This window comes from Silene latifolia, chromosome 9 (genome assembly GCF_048544455.1).
Source record: "Silene latifolia isolate original U9 population chromosome 9, ASM4854445v1, whole genome shotgun sequence".
Classification (NCBI taxonomy): Eukaryota; Viridiplantae; Streptophyta; class Magnoliopsida; order Caryophyllales; family Caryophyllaceae; genus Silene; species Silene latifolia.
In genome coordinates this window covers 170983307-171009386 of record NC_133534.1, presented here as the reverse complement: position 1 = coordinate 171009386, position 26080 = coordinate 170983307, and the positions used below count along the sequence as shown (strand labels likewise).

At 36.1% G+C, this 26080-nt stretch overlaps 2 protein-coding genes and 1 non-coding gene across 3 annotated transcripts; 2 read left to right on the top strand and 1 right to left on the bottom strand.

Moving 5' to 3' along the window:
- Positions 1-3440: 3440 nt before the first annotated feature.
- On the top strand, positions 3441-3547 carry LOC141603197 (small nucleolar RNA R71). Its single transcript, XR_012525089.1, has one exon. It is a non-coding gene; the product is annotated as a small nucleolar RNA R71 (small nucleolar RNA).
- A 3297-nt stretch (positions 3548-6844) lies between these two features.
- Positions 6845-8248, top strand: LOC141601888 (protein FAR-RED IMPAIRED RESPONSE 1-like). The gene has a single exon (XM_074422197.1). It carries the CDS (start codon positions 6845-6847, stop codon positions 8246-8248), a length of 1404 nt encoding a protein of 467 aa, XP_074278298.1.
- A 967-nt stretch (positions 8249-9215) lies between these two features.
- On the bottom strand, positions 9216-10938 carry LOC141598368 (uncharacterized). The gene is made up of 6 exons (XM_074418136.1): positions 10873-10938; positions 10613-10711; positions 10357-10509; positions 9991-10267; positions 9837-9902; positions 9216-9475 (listed from the first exon to the last, which is right to left on the bottom strand). Exons 1-4 carry the CDS (start codon positions 10933-10935, stop codon positions 10124-10126), a joined length of 459 nt encoding a protein of 152 aa, XP_074274237.1. The 5' UTR covers positions 10936-10938; the 3' UTR covers positions 9216-9475; positions 9837-9902; positions 9991-10123.
- Between the last annotated feature and the right edge of the window lie 15142 nt (positions 10939-26080).

The following is a 26080-nucleotide window of genomic DNA, read 5'->3' as shown; positions in this document are numbered from 1 at the left end:
ATTTGGTGGGTAGAAAGGATTTTCTAGCATACTTGGCAAATGTATCCCTATGGGAGTTAGAAATGAAAATTACCTCCGGATAGTTTGATAATTGAGCAATTTCTGGAGTTGTTGATGTTGTTGCTTCCAAGGGAGGTTGTTGTTGTTGAACTTCCAAGTTTAAACTAGCTACCACCATAGCCAATGAGGCTTTCTTTGCTTGAAGACACTTTTGTCTTGTTGAGAGTGCCTTTGCCTTAGGTGCCTTTGTTGATCCTTTTGTTCTTGCCATTGATGAAAATACCAAGAAAAGAGTGAAAATCTTCAATTTCCAAGTATACCCAAATCGATTTTAAGATGAAAGGCTTTGCCTTTGTAATTTCAAAAATCGACTCAAAGGTTGAATATTTTGGTGCTTGGTTTGATTTTTGTTGGAAGAGGAGTGATTAATTGTTGTTAAAAGGAAGTTTGGATTTGATTTTGTTGAATTTGGTTGAGGAAATCTTGTTTTGGTGATGGAGAGGATGAGGGTTTTTGGGGTTTTGGGGTTTATGGTAGTGTTTTGAATGAATGAATGAAGAAATGAATGTGGGAGGGGTATATAAAAGACCCGAAAATTTCAAAACTGCAGGGGAAGACGGGCGTCTTTCCGTCGGGACGCTTGGGTTCTGCCTATTATGGGTTCAGGATTCTCGCCTAAAGACGGGCGTCTTTCAGCAATGACGCTCGGATTTATCGATTGCAGGACGGGCGTCTTTTGCTGAAGACGGGCGGATTCTGAGACGGTGAGCTTTCTTGTTTTACACTGGCAAAAAGACGGGCGTCTTTCCTTCAAAGACGGGTGGATTTCTGAAGACGAGCGTCTTCTCTACCAGGACGCTCGGATTCTTCGACAGTCCCAAAATTTCAAATTCTCAGCTCAGATGGACGGGCGGATTTTGACAAAGACACTCGGATTTACTGAAGACGAGCGGATTCCCATGAAGACGCTCGGATTCTCCCTGTTTTACCCGGATTCAGTTCCATCCGTGCACTTGCATATCCCGTGTCATTTTTTCATTCTTCAAATCCCGTGTTCTTCATTGTAGGGGCACTACTAAGGCGTGAATAGCCTAGGCAAATGCTATCCCCACACTAAGCTAAAGCACTACACATCAATAAAATCATTAGTCCCTCCCTCACTTTTCTCAAAAATGATAATTACCTTGATCAAAGCATAAAAATCCACAAACGACAAAAATGCAATGTAGGAATTAAAATACAAGTTAGGGAGTTAGAAATATTTACAAATGGTGGTTTAGGGAGGACTCCACCAAACTCTCATCCTTAGTGAGATGTCATGGGGGCATGTCCAAGGTGTTGTTGATGTTGCTCAATACCTTGAAGAAGTAGTCAAAAGCTTGTTCATTGTCATGATAAAGATCTTCAATAGATCTTTGCTCTTGTTGTGCTTCATGTCGGTCTTGATCGATAACATTACCGGTATAGGGATTGAAAATCCCTTCAAACTCATCGTCCCAAAGACCACAAACTTCATCTACTTGATCACTAAAGATCTCTTGAGTTGATAGAGACAACTCTCCCACTTTCTTGTCTTGGCCAATGAGGCCATCCTCTTCATTGCTTGACTTTGGTGAGCTTTTAAAGCTCTCCTTGTTATAATTCACTTGCTCTTTGAATGGAGCATCATCAATTTTATTCTTCCATTGGAATTCCGACTTCTTCCTATCATCCTTCCGGCTATAATGATCAACCATAAAGCATGGTTCATGCAAACGGGGAGCTCTCATGGTCTTGTCAAGATTGAAAGTTATGCTCTCATCTCCCACTTCTAGAGTGAGCTCTCCATGCTTCACATCAATCACCGTCCCCGCGGTGTGTAAGAAAGGTCTTCCTAGAATGATTGGAATGTTGGAGTCTTCTTCCATGTCAACAATGACAAAGTCCACCGGGATGAAAAATTTCCCAACTCTTACGGGAACATCTTCCCATATCCCTAATGGTGTCTTTGTCGATCTATCGGCCATTTGGAGTGTGATATTGGTGCATTTAAGCTCTCCCATCCCTAACCTTTTACTCACCAAGTACGGCATAACACTCACACTAGCCCCTAGATCACATAAGGCTTTGTTGATCGTGGTGTCGTCAATGGTACACGGTATTGAGAAGCTTCCCGGATCTTTGAGTTTTGGAGGTGAACTCCCTTGAAGGATTGCACTAATCACCTTAGTGAAGGCGATAGTCTCAAGCTTCCGGATCGACTTCTTCTTTGTGAGGATGTCTTTCATGTATTTCGCATAGGCCGGCACGTGATTGATTAATTCCGTGAAAGGAATTGAGACTTCCAAATTCTTCACAATTTCCATAAATTTTCCAAGTTGGTCATCAAATTTGGGCTTAGCTTGACGACTCGGAAAAGGAAGTCTAATCACAATGGGCTCCTTCTCCTTGACCTTGTCTTCATTTTTCTTTGAAATTTCTTCTTTGATGGTTCTCCATCCTTGGAGTTTTGCACAATTTCTTCTTTGTCACTAGCTTCCACAACTTCATCCTCAACTTGCTTCTTCGGTGCTTCATACCTTGTACCACTTCTCAAGTGAATGGCACTAACCGATTCATATCTTGGGGGATTACTTTGAGGTGGTAATTGCCCCTTTTGTCTTTGTGAGCTTGAAGATGCTAGTTGAGTCAATTGGGTTTCCAACATTTTGGTGTGAGTTAGGATGTTGTTGATGGTGATTTCCTTTGCTTGACTATCTTTTTGCATTTGAGTGAAAAACTCTTGTTGATTCTTTTGCATTTGTAGGACCGCTTTTGGAACATCAAAACCTTGGTCATTTTGTTGATTGTATGGAGTTTGATTTTGGTAACCTTGGTTTTGGTTGTAAAAGGGTCTTTGATTTTGGTTTCTCATGGGAGGTGGGGTGTATGTTGGTTGAGGGTTTTGAACATTTTGGCTTTTGTATGAGAGATTTGGATGGAATTTGGTGTTTTTATTGTAATAGTTTGAATAAGGGGTGCCACTCTTGTATGGTTGGAAAGCATTCACTTGTTCATTTGTTCCCCTACATTCACTTTGGTCATGTTCCAAAGTTCCACAATTCTCACATATCCCACTTGGGATTGATGAAGATGCCGTCATGGCATTAACATGATGCTTTGGTGATTTTGAGGCTTCTTTAAGTCTAGCCATAGCTTTTTCAAATTTCAAATTGATGGTATCAATGTGAGCACTAAGTTGAGCACCCAATTGAGTAATGGAGTCCACTTCATGCTTTCCTCCTCTAGTAGCCTTGCGGGGTCTACTATATTGTGAGTTATGGACCGCCATTTCCTCAATCTTGTTCCAAGTTTGATTGTCATAAACTTCGGTGAACATTCCATTTGATCCCATGTTGAGAATGTTCCTTGAATCTTCATAAAGACCGTTCCAAAATTGTTGTACCAAGAACCACTCGCTAAGTCCATGGTGAGGACATGAGCGACAAATTCCCTTGAATCGTTCCCAAGCTTCATACAAAGATTCTTCATCTCTTTGCTTAAAGCCCGTAATTTGTGCTCTTAGCATGTTAGTCTTTTCCGGTGGATAGAATTTTTTGTAGAAAGCTAGAGCCAACTTCTTCAAAGAATCAATTCCGAGAGTAGCCTTATCAAGGCCTTTCAACCATTGTTTCGCGGTACCAATTAGAGAAAAAGGAAATAAGACCCATCGAATTTGGTCTTGAGTTACACTGGTTTGAGAAATTGCATCACAATAGTCACAAAAAGTCTCCATATGAGAGTGAGGGTCTTCACTAGGCATCCCCCCAAATTGGCTTCTTTCGACTAATTGGATAAATGCGGATTTGGCAATAAAATTTCCGGTTAGATGTTGTGGTGTGGGAGTACCATTGGGTAGGTTCTCCTCGGTGGGTACGGAATGTGATGAAAACTTAGGCATTGTGGGTTGATTTTGTGTTGGATTTTGTGTTAGGTTCTCCTCACCTTCTCTTGCAAAAGGGTTGATGAAATCAATAGTGTTTGGTTGAATATCTACAACCTCACCGATACCTCTCAAAGTTCTCCTAGCAAGTCTTCTATTGGTTGTCAAAGTTCTTTCAATTTCGTGATCAAAGGGTAACAAGTCACCTTGTGACCTTCTAGACATGCAAAATATCAATCAACTCGAAAATAATTAGAACAATCCTTGAGGAGTTTTACTTCCCCAAGGTAAAGAAAGACACAACTAATAACAATACAAGAAAATCTAAATCAAGTTAACACCGTCCCCGGCAACGGCACCATTTTTGCTCGTGATCCCTAGTGAGGGATTAGTTTTCAGTACTTGTCGTCAAGAGCACCTAGACCAAAAAACAATTTATAACTTCACAAAAAACTCTACAATTAGTAAAGAGGCAAGTAAAGGTCGGATCCAAAGGGACGGGAATTGAGATGAGATTTCTATTGAAACTAGTGGTGTCTAAGGGTGTCACAATTGGGGTTTGAAGTAGAAGGTCACTAAACTAAATAGCAATGAAAGTAAACAAGCAAGATGAATTAAAAGGGATGTAAACAATTGATAAAAAGCACTAGGGTGTCATGGGGTCATAGGGGATTCATGAGAATTGATCATACAAACATATTCTCAAATTATAAGCAAGCAATTATTGTTGTGATGGATCGAGTTGGTTTATGTCTTACAATCCTAGGAAAGTTTGGGTCCCGGAGCCGAATCGATCAGATTGTACAACACCTACAAGTCGACTTAATCTTCCCTACTCAACAATATGCATAGTCTAATGAGACTCGAGTTGGTTTATGTCTTACAAGTCTCATTGAAAAGATAGGTGATGGGTAAAAAATGCAAGGATTCATAGGCTCACATTTCATCAAACATAACATGTGCATAAGTTGAGATCACAACAAGCAAGCAAATAAATTATGAAAACATATTAGATTAAGCATGAATCATTCCCCATGTTGATTTCCCCTAATTACCCATTAACCCTAGCTAAGGAAACTACTCACTCATTTATCATGTTGAACATGCTAGCAAGGTTGTAAATCATACCAACAAAGTAAAACATGATGAATAAATGAAAGTGATTAACAATAATAAAAAAGGGATTAAGAGAATTATACCTACTAATGATTCCAATAATAAAGCAAAGAATAAAAGAAGTACTTGATGCTTGATTGGAAGGTTGTCAATCTCCCAATAATAACCCAAATAATCTTCAATTACCCAAAATAAAGGATGAACAAGAGAGAGATTAAGGAAATAAAACTTGTATTAAAACTTGATTAATTGTTGATTACAAGATTAAAGAGAGATTTGATTGATATTAACTACCCTAAAGATTGCTAAGAAGAACATGCTCTTCTAATTAGACTAATGGGGTATTTATAGTGGGGATTAGGTACATGAATTAGGGTTAACTAAGGGCTTAAATGACAATTAAGTCCCTTGTTGAGGAATCGCCGGTCTCTAGGGAGACTCCGGTCTCTAGAAAAAGATGCGCATCCTTCCTTGAAGCTTGTAGAAGAGGAAATGGAACTGTCTGGGAATCCGGGCGTCTTTAGCACGGGACGGGCGGATTTGGGCGTTCCTGGACGGGCGTCCAGAGGGTGAAGACGGGCGTCTTCTGGAGGTTTTGCCCGGGCGTCTTCTGGAGGAAGACGCTCGGATTGTCAGTGGGGGACGGGCGTCTTCAGGGCAATCCGCACGGATTGTCAGACAGTTTCTTTCCTTCTTCTTTTCTTCCTTTTTCTTCATAAAATCCTTGAGGATTTCCTCGGGGATGCAAGGATCTCTTCTCATCATTGCCCATCTACTATAGTATGTACAAAGGCCTTCTAATCTTGTCTCTCCTTGATGCTTGGTCATTGAATTCAATCAATTTAGCCTCATTTTGCCATGAAAATGCAAGGTTTGTACTCCTTTCCTACCAAGGGATCAAAACCTCAATGAATATGCAAAACAAATAACTAAAGATAACAAATGACCCAAATATGCACTAAAAAGCATGGGAACAAGGCTAATTCGGGGACTAAATGTGCTCTAATTATGGTCACATCAATAACGGATAAAATTACAATCATTTTCTTTTGTTTTTTTGTTGTTGTAGCCACCCCAGAAGTTGTTTTCGTTAATCAAATAGTGGGATTGCCGAGATGCTCAGCAAAATTAAAACTAGCATTGTGGATGAACTTTGTAACTTTGGAAGAAGGCATACATTTTTACGAGGATTATGCCAAGGTTTGTGGGTTTCTTACAAGGTTAGACTCAACAAAATTGCTCGATGGGATTATTACACACAAGTGGTGTGTGTGTAATAAACAAGGCAAAAGTAATCACAAGGGTACAAAAAAGAAGAGGACCCTTACGCGAATTGGTTGTCAGGCTAAAGTTAGTTTTAGAAGAATTTAGACGGGTGAATATGAGATTTATGATTTTATTGAGCTTCACTCACATGCTATGAATACGCTAACAACTATGATACATCTGAAACCATGTAGGGATTTAAACTTGGTTCACAAAAAAATGATAATGGATAATGCGCATGTAAACCATGGTCCGGTGCAAACATTTAGGATGTTCAAACAGTATGTGAAAGGATACAAAAATGTGGGTGCTTCTTTACAAGATTTCAAAAAATTTTCAAGGGATGTTAAGAAATATATCAAAGAATATGATGCCCATATGGTAATAAAGAAATTCATGCAAAAAAAGGCTATGTCTCCATCTTTCTATTTTGACTTTGATGTGGATGATCAAAGCAGAATAACTAAGCTTTTATAGGCAGATCCAATATCACTTAAAAATTATGCCCTTTTTGGTGATGTTGTTTCTGTTGATGCTACTTATAACTTCAACCAATATAAAATGGTGTTTGTCCCTTTCACGGGTGTTGATAACCATAAAGGTCGCGTTACTTTTGTAGCGGGTTTGATACGAAACGAAAATGCAGAATCATTTTCGTGGTTGTTTCAAAATTTTGTAACGGCTATGGGTGATCGCTATCCTACTACTATAATAACTAATCAATGTAGAGGCATCAAAAAAGGTGTTAAAGGTGTGTTTGGTGACAAAACACGCCACCGACTGTGTATGTGGCAAATAATGAAGAAGTTGCCTGACAAGATTGGTCCATTGATTTCCCAAGACACAACTTTTTTGAAGGAAATAAACTCAGTTGTTTGGGATGTAGAAATCACTCCAGAAGAATTTGAATCGAAATGGAATTCAATAATTTCCTCATATGAGCTTTCTGATAACAAGTGGTTGAAGAAAATGTTTAAACACCGTGCTCTTTGGATTCATGCTTACATTAGAGACACATATTTGGGCGGGATTTTGCGCACAACACCAAGGTCAGAGTCTGAAAATAGCTTCTTTGGAAACTTCACCAATTCACATGTCACACTCGTCGAGTTTTGGATGCGTTTCCAAACAGCAATGGATGCTCAGAGATGGAAATATTCTAAGGTAATGGCTGATGATAAGAACTGTTATCCAAAATTGACAACCCCTCTCCTTTTAGAAAAACAAGCTTCTGAATTTTACACAATCGTCATATTTTATATTTTCCAAGTAGAAGTCCAAGCAGCATGTTATACTTGTGGCCATTTACCATCACCAAACACAACTGGTGAGAATGATCATATTTCAATAATTGATCGTGAGAAAGACAAGGAATACAAAGTTGATTTAAGTGATAATAAGTTTTGTTGTTCTTGTAAGATGTTTGAAAGAATCGGGATACTCTGTAGGCACATTTTATGGGTGTTGAAAGATAGGGGATTTGATCATATACCTAAAGAGTATTTAGCACTTAGATGGAGCAAATCTGCAACCTCCCACCCTCTTTCTAATGTTGTTGGAAAATCTGTCCTAGCTGATTGTGTGTCAATCGAAAGCCGCCAGAACAACATAAGTGAATTATGGTCGGAGGTATTTAATACAGTCTCACTTGTTGAAGATAATGAGGAACATTCTGATGCGCTATTTCAATTGCTCCGGAGTTTCAATGAAAAGTTGATTATTTCAGTTAAGTCGGGGAAGTCAAAAGATAAGAAAGCTGAGATTGAGATGCTTCTTGGGTCAAAAATTCCAACTGAATTCACTGTTCTACCACCAGAGAAGTGCAAGAATAAGGGATCGGGAAATAGGATAACATCAAACAAGGAAAAGGCAGTCTTGGAAAATGCAAAGCCTCTGAGGAAATGTCGTGCTTGCGGTGAAATGAGTAACCATGATAGTAGAAATTGCCCGAGTCGACTCCCTTGAAACTGATTTCAATGAGATTTGTAGATGTCACTCAAAAAAGTATGTGTTATTCTTTGTAATGTTATGCTAACTTGAAACTGATTTCAGTGGGTTTTTGGTTTATTTGGTTCATGTAAGACTGGTTTTGTATGAACTTCCAACTTTTTTTTTATTGTTTTTTTACTAACTATGGACTCGTGGAGTATGGAGGTTGTTAGTGTATAAGCTGTGTTCAATAGGGAGGTGGACTGACTAGAGTGTATGTAGCTAACTAAAGGAGTGTTACTAGCAGTCCAAGAAAGTGTATGTAGCTAACTGAAAGAGTGTAACAAGCTGTCGAAAAAAATGTATGTAGCCAACTGAAAAAGTTAATCTAGCAGTTCAAAAAATATAGGATTCCGAAAAATTGAGAAAGCCAAAAGGTAGGATTCAACAACATTTCAATGAACTCTTGAACCTCAAATTACTCCACGCAAATCGCTTATTTGTTTTTTTTAGGCTGCTGTTTTTTTTTTTTTACTGATTATGGACTCGTGAAGTATAGGGAGATGGGCTGACGTGCTTGAATGATCAGGTTTAGTGATTAAAGTGTATGTAGCTAACTGAAGGAGTGTAACTAGCAGTCCAAAAAAGTGTATGGTCACAATGCCTCATTGTATACTTGTGTATAGAAACTAGGAAAACATGTCATCTCTTTTTAGAAATTTAGCCAACTGCTAAAGCTTGTCTTGTTTCTATGGTCTTAAATTTTCCATATTCTTAGATGAAAAAATGGACACACAATTCTGAATTCTCCTACAAAGGTGACATTTGTATCCAACGTCCTTTTTTAAAACACCTGAAGGAGTGTATCTAGCAGTTCAAACAAGTGTGTCTAGCAGTCCAAACAAGTGTATCTAGCTGCTCAGAGATGTTCAATCTTATTTCCTCAACTATACCATTGAAATCCGAGCATCAACAAATATTTCCCTCCTGAAGAGTAGCCAACTTAACAAATATTTCCCTTGTATTGAAACGTTACCAACTTAATCAACAACAAGTATTACGCCATACACTATCAACAAATTATCCTGGTTTCAAGTTCGAAATACTAGACATAGTCAACCAACTTAATCAACCTCTTCAAAGTACAAAACCACTATTGCAAGAAAAATGAAAATGTGAAACTGATGTCGAATCCCTTGAAGTGAGGCTTGATTAAAAAAACTGATACAATAATCTTCATCATCAACCATTGTGAAAAATCGCCTGGAGATTTAAAAAGGAATGACATGAGCTTGAATTATTTTAAAGCAACTTATGGATGTGTAAGGAGGTGTATCTAGAAACTTTAAGACAAAAGTGTTTCTAGTGACTGACTAAAGTGTTTGTAGCTAACTGAACGAGTGTATCTAGCGGTTCAAAAAAGGCTATGTAGCCAACTGAAGGAGTGTATCTAGTAGTCCAAAAAAAGTATATGTAGCCACCTTAAGGAGTGTATCTAGCAATTCAAAAAAGTGTATCAAGCTGCCCAGATACGTGTATATATCTAGCTGCCCAAGCATGTGTATCTAGTAATTTCTAAGATGACAAATCAAACAAATAAAAATAAAAATAGAGAAAGGAGTACTCGAGAAGTGTTTTTCTCCCATTTTATCAGCCGCAACATAATTTCTCGTCGATAAGCAATTAAGTCCTGCAAAACAAAAATGGCAGAAATTTAAGATAAAATGTCAGAAATTTTAAGATAAAAATATATGAATTATCAAGTCCATTAAACAAACTTTGTAGTGTTTCTTGTCCGTCCATAAATCTGTATTGAACATTGCACCTTCTAGAAACTTCATCACATATACTCCGCAGTCAAAACTATTCAAACAACGTATGATTTTGAAAATGATATTGAAATAATTAACATTATGCAAAATGAAACAAAAATATAAAACAAACTAATGTGTTTGCTTGCTGAGGTACATCCTTGATTTCAGTAGGAAACAAGCTGATGGCCTTGAGCCACTTGTAACCATTGCTGCTGGGTATCTGATTTGCAACATTGACTATCTGTGAACAACAAACAATCAACAAAATATGAATGAATATTTTAGATTGTGACTTTTAGACTGAATTGAAATAAATAATGGCGACCATACAATATCCTCCACATAAGTATTATATTCCTCCACAGCTTTCTTATCATTTTTCCTAAATCTCTTGAGATAGTCCAAAATATAGTTCTTCTCCTCCTTGAGGTCAGACACACAAGCTAACCAATGGTTATTATCTTTGCCAATTGTGAAAAAAACCTACATAAAAGCAAAATGATTTAAATAGGTAAGTAACTAGGATATGCATGGTAATTAGTATTTTATGCATATATTATTACAGTTTGGACATTAGTAAATTTACCTTCTCAATAGTTGCTCCATCTTTTGGCGTGTAGTGCATCTTAAGATGAGGGCACCAAACAAAGTTTACCTCATTAACCTTTAATTGCGGCTTAGCATACTGACAAATTAACAAAATAAGTTAATAAACTATACTGACAAATATATGACATCTGTTTTTTCAATTTGAACATAGTTCAGATGGCATATAATTCCTCAAAAAAATGAATTAAATACGAAAAATTGAAAAACAAATTCAAAATGTATTGCTTAGATACCTACCTTCACTGTTGAAGGCAAGTACAGAATATCTGGACGATTATATGTACACATCACACCAAACATGTGAATCACCTACAAATGTAATAGTGTTACAAATTTTTGATCATATTGGAATATAAGATATAAATGAAAAATGTTTATATACTCACCGTATCCCTTATCCAATGACGATTTTGCAAACTTTTCATTGCGTTTCGGCAGACATTTATCCATTCTGTGGCCACGATAATCTCATCCAAATACCTACAAACTAATACAATTAGCACAACTTCTAAGACCACAAATCAAACAAATATGTAGATCATAAAGTTTAGAAATTACTTGTCATCCTTGCGGGCATTGATTACCCGACCCACTATTTCTATGTCTAACAATTGACGTTGCTGGGTATCCTTGGTGGCACCTCTGGTTTTCTTTCTCGGATTTTGGATGTCTTGATTACCAACAAAAGACAACATTTCATAGCATGCTCTTGTACCAAAAACCTTAACTTGGTTGTTCTACAAATAAGAAAAAGGAAGGTTGATTTACACTTATCCTATACATAGTAGTAAATAAATAAGGAAAACGAATGTAAAGCAGCTTACATCTTGGAGACCCAAAACACAAGTCCTTCTTTCTCCTTTGTATTTCTCCAACAACCGCATGAGATAAATTCCTGTATCACTTCCATTACCAAGATTTGATCTCAGAATAATCTCCTCTGGCTTCATGTCACGGACATCTACTATAGACGGCATTTTCTTGAGCAAACATCTAATAAAAAACTCTTTCTGCATATGACATATATAAATTCAAACATTTCTCAAAATGCAAATAATATTAATATAGTACGATAGCATCAAAAAACAAGTAGGTTGAAATGCGCATACCTTAGACTCAATACTTGGTGCATAATTTACGGTTTCTGGCTCATCAAATGCAAGATTTCCAACTTCTTTGTAAGGAAGTTGAAACACATTCCAAATGGCTTCTCAGAAACTATTGGTACAAAGATCTGCAATTGTATAATATTTGTTCTTAAAAATGTCTATATCACAAAACCATACTAAAAAGTTAAACATGTAAATACTTACCAAAGCTGCCCCCGTAAAATTGTCACCAATTTGAGAACTTACTTCAGCAGATTGTGGGAGATACAACCTAGAAGGTGAAGTATGTGCTCCAATTGTTTCACATTTGTTCAACACGCAACACCAGGCATGTATCACTTGTTTAGGCACTATATCACCTGATACTAGCATCTTCAAATCTGCCCGAGTAACTGAAACGTCTGTACCAATTTTGAATAGGATCTCACTGCATACATAATGGTTCAGTCAAAATGATATGAGAAAAGAAAATAAGAAAAGTAATGACTGTAAATATGAATCGAAGAATTGTTTGGAATGTATCTAGCATCAAATTTGAAGGAGTGTACAAACCTGTCATCAGAAAATTCTGAAAATACATAGTCCAGCGCTTCTCTCTCATTTTTACTCACCTTGCCGTCAAGTCTGATGCTTCTTTGAAGGAAAGGAGATCGAAAAGCTCCTGTCTGAACTCTAACCCTCTTAGCCCTTGTCCTTTGTATATTTGTGGGTTCATTTGGGGGCAAAGAACAAAGTGGTACAACTTCAAGTGGCTCCACATTTACATTTATATTTAAAGCATCATCAACAATCTTTTGCAAAACATCTTCATGTGATTCTGAGCTAAGAAGTAGTGGTAATTCAGGTGGGGTCAAAGGATCAGGTGATGGACAGGAAGGAGGTGTAAACACTGGTGGGGAGTGGTGTGTAAACCTTGGCGATCGACGAGATGAGGTTGAAGCTTCTACTGTTTTCTCAACATTCAACGGTTTAAACTCCTCTTTTTGTGACTCAGAGTCCATAAGAATAGGAGAAGTTGACTTTGGCAATTTTTCAGACGCAGCAGATTCTGCTGTCTTTAGACGCACCATGATGGAATCCACAAGGTTAGTAGATTTTGCTTTCTTAAGAACATTACTCCCACAATTTTCATCTCCAATGTGTAAACCATCATCATGTCCCTTTTTATCAACATCTTCTTCTGCTTCTTCTGATTCCGAGCTTAGTAGTTTGAATGAAGGTGGTGTAAAAGCTGATGGGGAGTGGTGTGTAAACCTTGGTGATCGACGGATTGAGGTTGAAGCTTGTGTCGTTTTCTCAAAATTCAGCGGTACAAACAACTCCTTTTGTGACTGAGAGTCCATAAGGATAGGAGAAGTTGACTTTGGCAAGTCTGGATTCGGAGCCTTGGAATTCAAAAGGTTAACAGATTTTGCTTTCTTCAGAACACTACTCTCCATATGTTCATCTCCAATGTGTAAACCATCCTCGTGTACCTTTTTCTCAACATCTTCTTGTGTTTCTGAACTTTGAAGTTTGAATAAAGGGGACTGGTGTGTAAACCTTGGCGATCGATGGAATGAGGTTGAAGCTTTAGCTGTTTTATCCAAATTCAGCGGTTCACACAACTCCTCTTGTGACTGGCAAAAACCGATAGAAGATTTTCCTTTCTTCGTAACATAACTTTGAACATTAACCGGCTGTTTTCCCAAGGCAGTTTCTAATTTAACAACAGCTGCCCACAACTCATCCTCAGATTCAAATGACTGAACATTAAGCTTAGACCATGGATTTGATTTCTCACTGTCATGTTCATCTATATTAGAAACTCCTTCCTTCTCTTTGTCTTTTTCAGTGTCATCAGCGTTGGCGTCTGTTGGTTGTGATGAAGGACAGCATGCACCAAAATCTTCATCCATTAAAGCTAGCTGTTGTACAAGTTTAGAGTCAGGGTGAACAACTTTGGCTGCTTCCAAAGAATTTGTGAATATTGCATAAGAATCTGCAAGAATAGTTGCAGATTCTGCCAGAACCTTGATAGCATTTATCTGCTTACTGTCAGTCTCACCCGCCTTTGAGGAAGCCTTCAGTTCGTCGCCGGACTTCTGTTTTTGATGATTAGAACACTCGGGCACTGCTGATGGAATAATGAAACTTATTTCCTTAACTGTACCCTTGACAATCCGAGGAAGAACAGCTCCTGTTCCAAACCCATCTTGCATCTCATTCTTAAGCCTCTCTGAAATTTTGACTTTTGTCCAGGTGGCTAGGGAGGGGAAGAAGTGAGGAACTGAGAAAAAATTGTAGCACACTCTATCTAAATAACAAAAGACGAAAACCATGATGGGACCTCCAAACCAATCATTCTTCTAAATTCTCCATGAGTCAACACTTTCAATAAACTGTTTTCTGGTAAACCCACTCCAGTTTAACGTTTGAATAGATGAAACATCCTTAAGACATTTCAGGACTCGAAGGCTTGCAAGGGTCCCCTTTACACCCATAAGAAAAGTAGAAACAACAAATACAATGAAGTTCCTTTTAAACTGCTCCCCGCCCTCCTTTTGCGTGATAAGCAGACTAAGGATGTCCTTAGTCTCCAGTTTCCCCGGTTCTTTATCAAATTGTTTCATCCAACTACTCTTCAACTCAACAAACTCCTCACTCTTATCATTTAAGGAAGCTATTTGCACTTCATTTCCACTGATTGGAATACCGGTTGTCAAATGAATATCTTCGGCTATTATATGAAACTGACCTTTCATGTAAGAGCAAGACACGGAGTTAAAGCGGGTAACAAGCCAATGACCGAGAGCACCCAGCGCCATATCTGTCTTGAGAGTGAGAAGGCCTACGAATCCCATGTCTTTAATATCAGATACTTGTTTTTCCCTTAAATCATTGTTGACAAATGACATCAGCATTTTACGAGACATACGAGTCCGTAAAAAACACTGTCCACCACCACCACCACCATCATCATCATTTCTCTTCCTTTTAGTAGTTCTCTTAGGTAGTTTTGTCTCAGTAATAGCTTGTTCTTTGCTTGTACTCGCACCATGATTGTTGATCGTTAAATCCATCATTTCTGTATATGTAAAACAATGATTAATGTTGTAGCTAAATTTGCTTTTCAACGAAAAAGAAATAGGCTGAGAGGGAAAACAAAGAAATAGGTCTAACAAAAGTGTATGTAGCTGCCCAAAGATGTGCATGTAGTAACTGGCTAAAGTGTAACTAGCCAACTTTAGGTGTGTATCTAGCAGTTCAGAAAAGTGTATGTAACTGCCCCAATTTGTGTATCTCGCAACTAAGTAAAGTCTATCTAGCCAGCAAAACAGTGTATGTAGCTGTCCGAAGATGTGTAACTAGCAGCTCAAAATAGTGTATGTAGCTTAAAACAGATCAACAGAGTAAAGGCTATCTAGCAAACTTTATCTTGTATGTCCGTATTGCATTGCTTTATCTTGTAGTTGTGTATCTAGCAGCTCAAAACAGTGTATGTAGCTGCTCAAAGATGTGTATCTAGAAACTGACTAAAGCGGATCTCGCTAGTAATGAAAGTGACGAAAGTGTATCTAGCTAGCTGAAGGTGTGTGTCTAGCAAAATCAAAAAGTGTATCTAGTTAAGGGGGCGCCGGGTGAACCCTTTTTTGGGGACATGATCAAAAATAGGTGGACCGGGTATCCTAATAAATGTAACAAAATAAAATTGTAACAAGAGACATAAGTATAACAAATACAAAATTAAATGAAAACTCATAAGAAAAGAACATTGTATTTGGTAATACAGAACAAATTCATAGATATTGAAAATAAAGAACAGGATTACATGATAATTTATGTTATCCAAAATGTTAAACTAAGAAGGTTGACAGTACAACGGAATTATAAATAATAAACAAGTAAACGGCTACCAAAAGGGCAACGTTAAAAACCTTAACGTGCAAAACCCTAATTACACTGATACAACAGTGGGAAACGTGGGCTATATATACATCATCAAAGGTAAATAAAGAAAAGATATATTTTGACGAGTGACTAGTAAGTCCGCAGCAATGCCAATGGCTATATCTCGTTCCTCACTAGGAGCAGCTAAAGCATGCAATAACTCATTCACTTGGCTGAGTGCAACATCATCAAGAGCATTAAGATGAGTACTCTGAGATGGAATTTTTGCTTCCTGAAAATGCAGAAAGAATTTGGCAGTCCTATCCTCCGTCAGAAAACATTTGCATGTTTGAAAGACTATTCTAGGACCCCTACGAATAATCCGAACACCATTCACATCATTTATGTCTAGAGTAAGCCAATATGCCATGCTGACACCAGGTGCACTTGGGTGTATGAGAAACAGTTGAGCCCAATTTCGACATACGAGCGCCATATGTGCTTTATCTTCGTAAAGATCAATTTTAGAGAAGATGTTATGCATAAGATCTTGATTATTAAAAACGGAATGATATGCTTGATAGTGACGGTTATGCATTATAACTTCCTTTAACAGAGAAAAAAGAGAAACCCATAGCTGATTGTTTTTCAGTGACATAATGGTCGCGAAAGGATACTTGATCCTCATCAAGAAGATTGACAACACATCCATTGCACCAAGTTGTCATACTTGAATATGAAACAACTGAAATAGAACTATTAGTGACACACAAAATTATGAAAATGTGTATGTAAGCGATGACTATCAATAATGGACTAAAAGTGTATATAGCCAGCTGAAGGTGTGTTTCTAGAAGCATTTAAAATTGTATCTAGCTACCCCAAGACACCGTAGAGGGATTTGGATGAAACCTGGGAAAATAAACAAAGGTAACAGTGAAGGAAATGTAGATTCATATACACATTAACATACTCATATATGTCTAAATTAATTTGTCATAAAATTAAAACGGATTTTATGCATGCAAACAAATAATATAATAGAAGAGAAATCATGTCTTTACATTGTGGATTTTCGGTTATTAGGGCACAAAAGAGATCACCTTTCTCTTTTGATCTTGAGCTTTCCCTTATGGATGAACAAGATCTAAGTATAAGATCTCTCCCTAAGCTTTATACCCAAGGCTTAACACTTAATCTAATTAATATTATAAGTACTAGTATAATATTAATCTAGGAGAAAATTGAACCAAAATATTTTTTTAACACTTTTAATATTTCGGTTTTTAGAGAGAAAGAGAAGAGGATTTTTATTCTCTCTGAAATTATATTTTGGATGATGGATGGAATGAATAAATAATACACTACACTTAGTATATTATTAGGTAAAATTATAGAAAAACAATGATAGCATTTGCCTTCTCAAAACCGTGTAAGAGGAGGGCATTAGGGGAGCCAATGCATGGAAAAGTTGTTCTTCACAATGAACAATAGGCTTGCATGGCTAGGCTTGCTTTTTAATCATTGTGTTTACCACTAAATAAAACAATTAATTAGCTTAATGCTCCTCCAATTTTTCGGCACTTTACATAATATGGATTCCATATTATTTTTGTCAATTGTCAACATGTCACATGTCATATGTGACATAAATTTGTTATGTAATTTTTAACATATTAAAAATCAACGTATTATCAAAAATACGTCACATACAAAAATCGACTTAGTAATTTTATAATTACTTGTGCCAAAATATTTTACCATTTATAAATTACAACTGATTGTATTTATAACAATTCATCAAATTTAATTGTTACATTAAACAATTATTTCATCCGAGTAATGACACAATTCAATTACTCAGACCGTATCTTATTTAATCACATTTCAATATGATACGTAAATTTTACTTCCAAAATCGTCCGTCAATTTTCAAGTATTTTAATTAACTCGTAACATTATACGATTAATTAAATAATCAATTAAGAGTGTTGCCCTATAGGTATGACCTAGGGGTCAATCGATCACCAAATCACACGACAAGTAATGTCAAACTCTAGTCAGCCAATCATTACCGATATATGTTGACCAGTTGACAATAACAAAATTACTTCCCAATTGTATTCTATATAATGAGATTTAAACATGTGATCATCATGATCAACAGTCGTGATCGCATTATTGTCGGAGGACACATATTCCAACAATCTCCCACTTGTCCTCGACAAGTGTGCGTCACCAATTCTCTTGTCCTATTACTATCTCCCACTCAATGCAAGGTGTCTTTCAGGTCGTACTTGCAAGTGATCATATCGAGAGTGGTTTCCTCGATCCGGAGAATAAGCGATTGACCGGATTTATCCACTCGGATGCCATCCGAGCGTGGCCACGCATTTCCATTCATTACTCCTCGAGTGGCCCCGAGATATTGTTATAACCCCGACTAGGGGTGGACAATTCCTATCGCACTCATTCCCTTCGACTAGCCACACCATCATAACCCAAAATATGCCCATTTGACCCCATTTACGAAGGTCGTAGTAACATAAATCAAAGTTAATCGAAATCGTGCCATCTTAGGAGAATAGTCTTTAGTCAAAAGAATCGACTCATTTGAATACTATAGTAGCTCTCGCCACGACCAGGCTATATAAATTTGCCAAACTCTATAAGCGGTCATAAGGCCCGACAAAATGTTCCTAACGATCGCCTATGTGATCGACTAGTCATCTCACATGACTCTATGGCACTTGAACTTGCCATCAATCGCATCACACTCTAGTCACTTCGAGACGTCACCTCATATAAGTAACTATGGGCAAAAACAATGTTAATCCATGTTCACTTTAACGGGGTTCAATTGTCTCTACAACCCGTTTGGATATAACAATGTACAAGGTGAGTTAATAATAACTCAAACGACAAATGTCGACATCACACTCGGGTAGTCAATATCATATTACAACCTTGTGATGTATATTGTCAGTGTAAACACTTATTGATTGCAATAGAAGTTTAACATCCCATGTGTCCATGTGTTCAAACTTCTTGCACTTGCAATTTCCTTCACATTCATGTTCTCTCTCATAGCATGAATCTTACCAAGTACACATCAAGGTTCCCGACCTTGGTATCGGTTCTTTAACTTGAAAGAACTTTCTTATCGACTATCACATAACGAACGAATTTGTGATGAATAATATATAACTTGTACTGATCAAGTATTTCATCCACACACAATGCACTAGGTATATGTTTTGTAGAATCTTGTAACAATTGACAAGATTATTTAGCTTAGCAATTCTCACAAGTCCTAGCTTAACTAGGAAAGATTGATTTTTGAATAACCTCTTATTTAACCAAGCATCTTTCCAAAAACTTCTCATTTCTCTTTCTAGGCTTGAAAGAATTGGGATTCTCTTAAATCCTCACATGTGCTCGGATTTTCTACAATATGTGCAACCTCTTATCACATAATGGATTATTCCGTTAAACACCGAAATCGCTCATCGGATTCTTCTTGAGAATACATGACGTTTCTATTATGGCTTACCATCCATCATCATGCTCTTATGCATATGATTCATAATTGGACATGTACATGATTATTCTAATGGCGGAAACATTAGTTACTAATAATCATGAGATCAACTGTTCATAGGTTCAATGAACGACCATGACTTCCAATGGTAATTCCATTTTCATCTATATGAATAACCTATGCGAATGTTGATACAATGTGTATCTCTTAACACTAATCCAACATCCCTTGATGTAATTGGATTCATCATTGTCCATTTTCATCCAGAATTGAAAACTCAAATGCTTCTTTATGAAAGAAGGTATTAGCTCGTCATTCCTTAATGAGTAATGAGTTTTATACATTCAAGGATGATAGCTCCCACTAAATTCCATGTCTTCACATGAGAATTTCCTAACTCCCACTCAATTCTACACATTTCGAAATTTACTTCTCAATCGAAATTTATTCAAGAATTGAAATATAAAATTGCATTGCCAAGTTATTAAGATAGAACCATATATGTTCCCATCATATCCCTTCAAAATACCTATTTTGAAGTGGTCTCATCTCAACCTTACGGAAAGGGATTTTAAATCCCCAACACACTCATGTCATAATGATGTGTGGTAATGTCATTATTCAAATATAAACAATATCTAGAATACGTCCTTCGCAAATACCCTTTTGGAAGGAGGTTTAACTATTTCATAGTGAGGTTAAGCATGACATCTACGTGGTTAAAACTTTGGCCATTGAAGACATCGGTATATCAATCTTTGCAACTCGATCATAACTAGTATGTTACTATGATTCATTTAGGCTCTTAAGTAAATCTCAAGGTTGAAACTATTGGTCAAATTCTTCATAAACTTAGTCAAAAACTTATTAAGACTTTACATTAGTCATTTTCTTCCAAAACTTTCTTTTGGTCTCCTCGTGTAGTTATCTTTACACAAATTCTCTTATGATTACTACACTTGGTCTCTTTAGTCATATAGAACCTACTAGAGACCATAGATATCATCTATTCGGCATACTATGTAAATAGATATACCTTCATTCAAATCATTCTCTCTTGCGTAGATCTTCATATACACAAGTACACAATTTTATCTTGCCTTGTGTGTTGTGTCCTCATTTTTCTTCCACTCTATCTTTAGAATAAATACACTAAACATTCAAAGATAGCATATGAGACACAAATTAATGATGTTGAAGTATAAGGAGAACTATCTCATAGATAGACTAATTGATTTCATATGTGTACTTGGTGATTGACATACCTTTAAGAAAGTTCATAGACTCAAAATCGCTTCGTAAATGATCATACACAAGCCTTAAGCATGTGGACATATAATGAAACCCGTCATTATATTTGTCTATTAGATCACTTTAAGTGAATAATCTTATGTTTCAAAACGCAAGCATTTTAAAGATGAAATTTAGAACATTAAAAGGATAAATGATAAAACGGGTGACTTGGGTTGCAAACCAAGTCACCATTATCCAAAATACAACTCATTATCCAAAATACTTTTCCATGTCAAACACGGAAACTTAAAGTTCTAAAATCCAAAACATTACTTAAAATAAGACAATGAAAAACAAAGCTCCATAAAAGCTATCCTTAGCTTCTCCATGGTTTCTTATGCTTGCTTTTCTTTTCCTTTGTCTTTGCTTGGTGGAGGCCCTATTTACAATAAAAAGGGAGATACATTATCACAACTTTGCATTATAATACCATAGTTGAATTTAGAAACATAAAAGAAGGTTAGTCATTTACCTACTGGAGTGATCTTTCCAACTTTGATATCACCAAGGTATTTGGAACAATTTCTTTTCCAATGACCCATGCCATTACAATAATGGCACTTATCAAGAGGACCCTTCTTGACTTTGGAGGTGCTAGCTTCACAAGACTTAGCTTTGGTGAATGTGGGAGCTTGCTTCTTGCCCTTTCTCCCATTCTTCTTGAACTTCCCCTTACTCTTTGTGCTTATGTTAAGCACATCCTTGAGAGGGTTCACATTTAACCCCATGTCCCTCTCGGCTTGCACAAGTAACTTGTGCAACTCCTCAAGAGACACATCCTTGTCTTGCATGTTGAAATTCACCCGGAATTGCACATATGCCTTGACTTTGGACAAGGAGTGTAGAATCCTATCTACGATGAGTTCTTTAGGGATTTCAACCTTTTGAATTTTCAAGGTCTCGACAAGCTCCATGAGTTTGAGCACATGAGGGCTAACCTTTTGGCCCTCTTTGAAGTCGAGATCAAAGAATGCCGCGCCGCCTCATATTGGACGATCCGCGGAGTTTGTGAAAACATGGTCACAAGTTTGGAGTAAATCTCATTAGCATTGCCCATTTTGAAGGCTCTCCTTTGGAGGTCCGCCTCCATCGCAAATATCAAGACATTTTTCATTGCGGCGGACTCCTTTTGGTAAGTCTCATAGGCTTCCCTAGTGGCCGCGGTGGACCTAGTGGAGGGTTCGGGTGGAGAGGCCTCGGTAAGGTAACGAAGCTTGTCGTCACCTTCGGCGGCTAATTTGAGTTGGGCATCCCATTCGGAGAAATTTGACCCATTCTTTTCAAGTTTACATCGATCCATAAAGGATCGGAGCCAAGACGAACTAGCGAGTGGTGTAGCATTAGGAGTTGGTGTTGATGTTGCCATTTGTTATGAAAAAGAAGTGGTCTACAAAACAAAATATAAGGAGTAAAACAATTGTCGTTTTAATAATACTCGTAAAAATGTATGATTTAAACAAGTTTTATGCATTTTTCTAGTGACCTCTACCCAACTAGATAAATGATTCCAAGACCCAAATTCATATCGACTTAGGCACGGCGGGGCCGATACATCCTTTATCAATACAACTCGGTGGATTAACGTTTAATCGATTCTACTTTTAGAACTCTTGGTCGATAATATTACATTAACAATTATCTATAGCCCAAAACACATCGACAAGGGCATGGTGGGGCCGATACATCCCTTATCAAATACTTTTGTTGAGTTCAATCCAAATTTCGAATAAATGTGTCCATGATCCAAACCCACATTAACTTGGGCACGGTGGGGCCGATACATCCCTCATCAACATGAATTCGGTGGATTAACATTCATCACCCACTTCCCCTACGTAACAAGGTTTGTACCCCGGTGTGGCCGAGTGCACTCCCTCACGAAATAGGTTTTCATGGTTTCTACTATTTGGTAAGGCTATGTCTCAATTGATAGTTTTAGCGAGAGGTCATGTCAATTTATTATCTATCACGTTTTAAGTGAACTAAAGCGGTGAACTACGATAATTCTAATTGACACGGTCGATAAACTCGATAAAAAGACAATGCATGTTTAGTTATGGCGATTTAGCGATGCATGTGACATAAAATAAAATGCAAGCATAAAGATAAATAAATCCTAGTATGGCCTTTCCTAAAATAGAAAAACTATTTAACTATTACATATTCGGAAACCAACTCCATTGGTCCCTTGAACTTCGGTTGTGGCACGCATCTCGAGGTAACACCGTCTTTATGTATCGTCATTCTTGAAGAAATCCGTCTTTTGGAACTCCGGAATGAATAAAATTACATAATAAATTACATAATTTCCTATTATACATTTGTAACTAAAATAAAATAAATCTATTAAATTACAAAACGGTGATACGAGATCACAATAAAATTACAACCGAATCGATATTCCCATACATTTCGGGAAATACCAATTGAAGCTAAGGCCATACTAAGTAAAATTACATAATTCAAAAATTACATAAATTAAAATTATGACAATCATAAAGAAAATGCAGCATTATAATATGTATGAACATGCTCAATTTTATGCTAAATCGCCTTTAATTAGCCAATATCGTATATTACTCGGTTTTTACGAATTTGCGTGATTTCAACATTTTACAATCACAAAAATACATAAACTCATATTTATGCATAAGTTAATTACCTTAACCTCTTAGGACTCAAAAATTAGTCTTCACTAATAATTTGACCATAATTAACCCATATTTTATAAAATTGTTCATAAATGGACCAAAATTACAAAAATAAGCTATTAAACTTCAAATAAATCACAAAACGTCAAATAAATTCAAAATTTGAAATTTAAATTCATGAACATTCTGGAAAAATCCATGACACTCATAATGTTCAAAATCTTAGGTTAAAAATTTCGAAATTTTTCCGGAAAAACAATGTTGCGGTTTATCGATTTTTAATAAAATAATCATAAAAACATGGAAAAATTATTTTCATTAACTTTTCAATTTTAGATCTGAAAAATATAATAAAATGCAACATTAGACGTTTTTCCTAAGTCATAGATTACGTTTTATTAATTTTCCACTAATAATGTCACTATTTATGCTATTTTTCTTCAAAAATTCATAAATCATGCAAAAAGACTTCTTTATAGCCAATTATTTTACACACATCTTGTAAAATTGCATGTGACAACATATTAATTTTCTATGACCAGAGTCGAAATTTAACTCATATTAACCTATTTTTCACTTAAATCCGAATTTAATAATGAGAAATCCATTTTTCGAGCATAACAAGTCCAAAAATTATGAAACATTACAGGTTATCTCAAAATAATATATGTGACAACATATCCAAAAATCAACTTAAAATTCGAAGTATAGCTAATTTTAGACCAAAAATGACATTTTTACTCATAAAATCATATTTAAATGTCATTATTGTAAAATATGAACAATAAAAATCCGAAAAATTAACCAAAATATCCTAAAACATTTTAGGACCAGAAATATTAACATGCATGGATTAATTTCGTGATATCTCATAATAACACAAATTTAACAAGTTTTATTTGTTATTCTTATAACTCGGAAAAACTTTTAACCGATTTGCATGCAAACAACCGTGGCTCTGATACCAATTGAAGGAAATGTAGATTCATATACACATTAACATACTCATATATGTCTAAATTAATTTGTCATAAAATTAAAACGGATTTTATGCATGCAAACAAATAATATAATAGAAGAGAAATCATGTCCTTACATTGTGGATTTTCGGTTATTAGGGCACAAAAGAGATCACCTTTCTCTTTTGATCTTGAGCTTTCCCTTATGGATGAACAAGATCTAAGTATAAGATCTCTCCCTAAGCTTTATACCCAAGGCTTAACACTTAATCTAATTAATATTATAAGTACTAGTATAATATTAATCTAGGAGAAAATTGAACCAAAATATTTTTTTAACACTTTTAATATTTCGGTTTTTAGAGAGAAAGAGAAGAGGATTTTTATTCTCTCTAAAATTATATTTTGGATGATGGATGGAATGAATGAATAATACACTACACTTAGTATATTATTAGGTAAAATTATAGAAAAACAATGATAGCATTTGCCTTCTCAAAACCGTGTAAGAGGAGGGCATTAGGGGAGCCAATGCATGGAAAAGTTGTTCTTCACAATGAACAATAGGCTTGCATGGCTAGGCTTGCTTTTTAATCATTGTGTTTACCACTAAATAAAACAATTAATTAGCTTAATGCTCCTCCAATTTTTCGGCACTTTACATAATATGGATTCCATATTATTTTTGTCAATTTTCAACATGTCACATGTCATATGTGACATAAATTTGTTATGTAATTTTGATCATATTAAAAATCAACGTATTATCAAAAATACGTCACATACAAAAATCGACTTAGTAATTTTATAATTACTTGTGCCAAAATATTTTACCATTTATAAATTACAACTGATTGTATTTATAACAATTCATCCAATTTACTTGTTACATTAAACAATTATTTCATCCGAGTAATGACACAATTCAATTACTCAGACCGTATCTTATTTAATCACATTTCAATATGATACGTAAATTTTACTTCCAAAATCGTCCGTCAATTTTCAAGTAATTTAATTAACTCGTAACATTATACGATTAATTAAATAATCAATTAAGAGTGTTGCCCTATAGGTATGACCTAGGGGGTCAACTGATCACCACCGTCACACGACAGTAATGTCAAACTCTAGTCAGCCAATCATTACCGATATATGTTGACCAGTTGACAGTAACAAAATTACTTCCCAATTGTATTCTATATAATGAGATTTAAACATGTGATCATCATGATCAACATTCGTGATCGCATTATTGTCGGAGGACACATATTCCAACAAACAGGGTGTATCTAGCTTGACAAATGAGTGTATATAACTAGGTAAAGGATTTTACCTAGCTTGAGAAAATAAATTCTGGGTTTCACTACCTAGGTTCAAATCAAACAGATTTTTTAAAATACGCGAAGTAAAATTGTATCAACAATGGACAACAATAAACTGATCTATATAGACGCTTTTGTTTTGTTTCGTTCAGTCAAGGTAAATTACAATGTCCATTTTGCCCAATATTTTCTCACAACATACAGTAATACAAAAAACAAATGCAAAAGGAAAATTAAGGCAACAATCGACATTGTAAGCGATGTCTATCAATAACGGAGTAAAGCGTATATAGCCAGCTGAAGGTGTGTTTCTAGAAGCATTAAAAACTGTATCTAGCTACCCCCAAGACACCATAAAGAGAATGGGATGAAACCTGGGGAATTAAACAAAGGTAACAGGGTGTATCTAGCGTGACGAATGAGTGTATATAACAACGTAAAGGATTATATCTAGCTTGACAAAAAAAAATTCCGGGTTTCAATACCTAGGTTAAAATCAATCAGATTTTTTAAAATACTCGAAGTAAAATTGTATCAACAATGCACAGCAATAAACTGATCTATATAGACGCTTTTGTTTTGTTTCGTTCAGTCTAAGTAAATTACAATGTCGATTTTGCCCAGTATTTTCTCACAACATACAGTAATACAAAAAACAAATGCAAAAGGAAAATTAAATCACAGCTGCAGTGAGAAT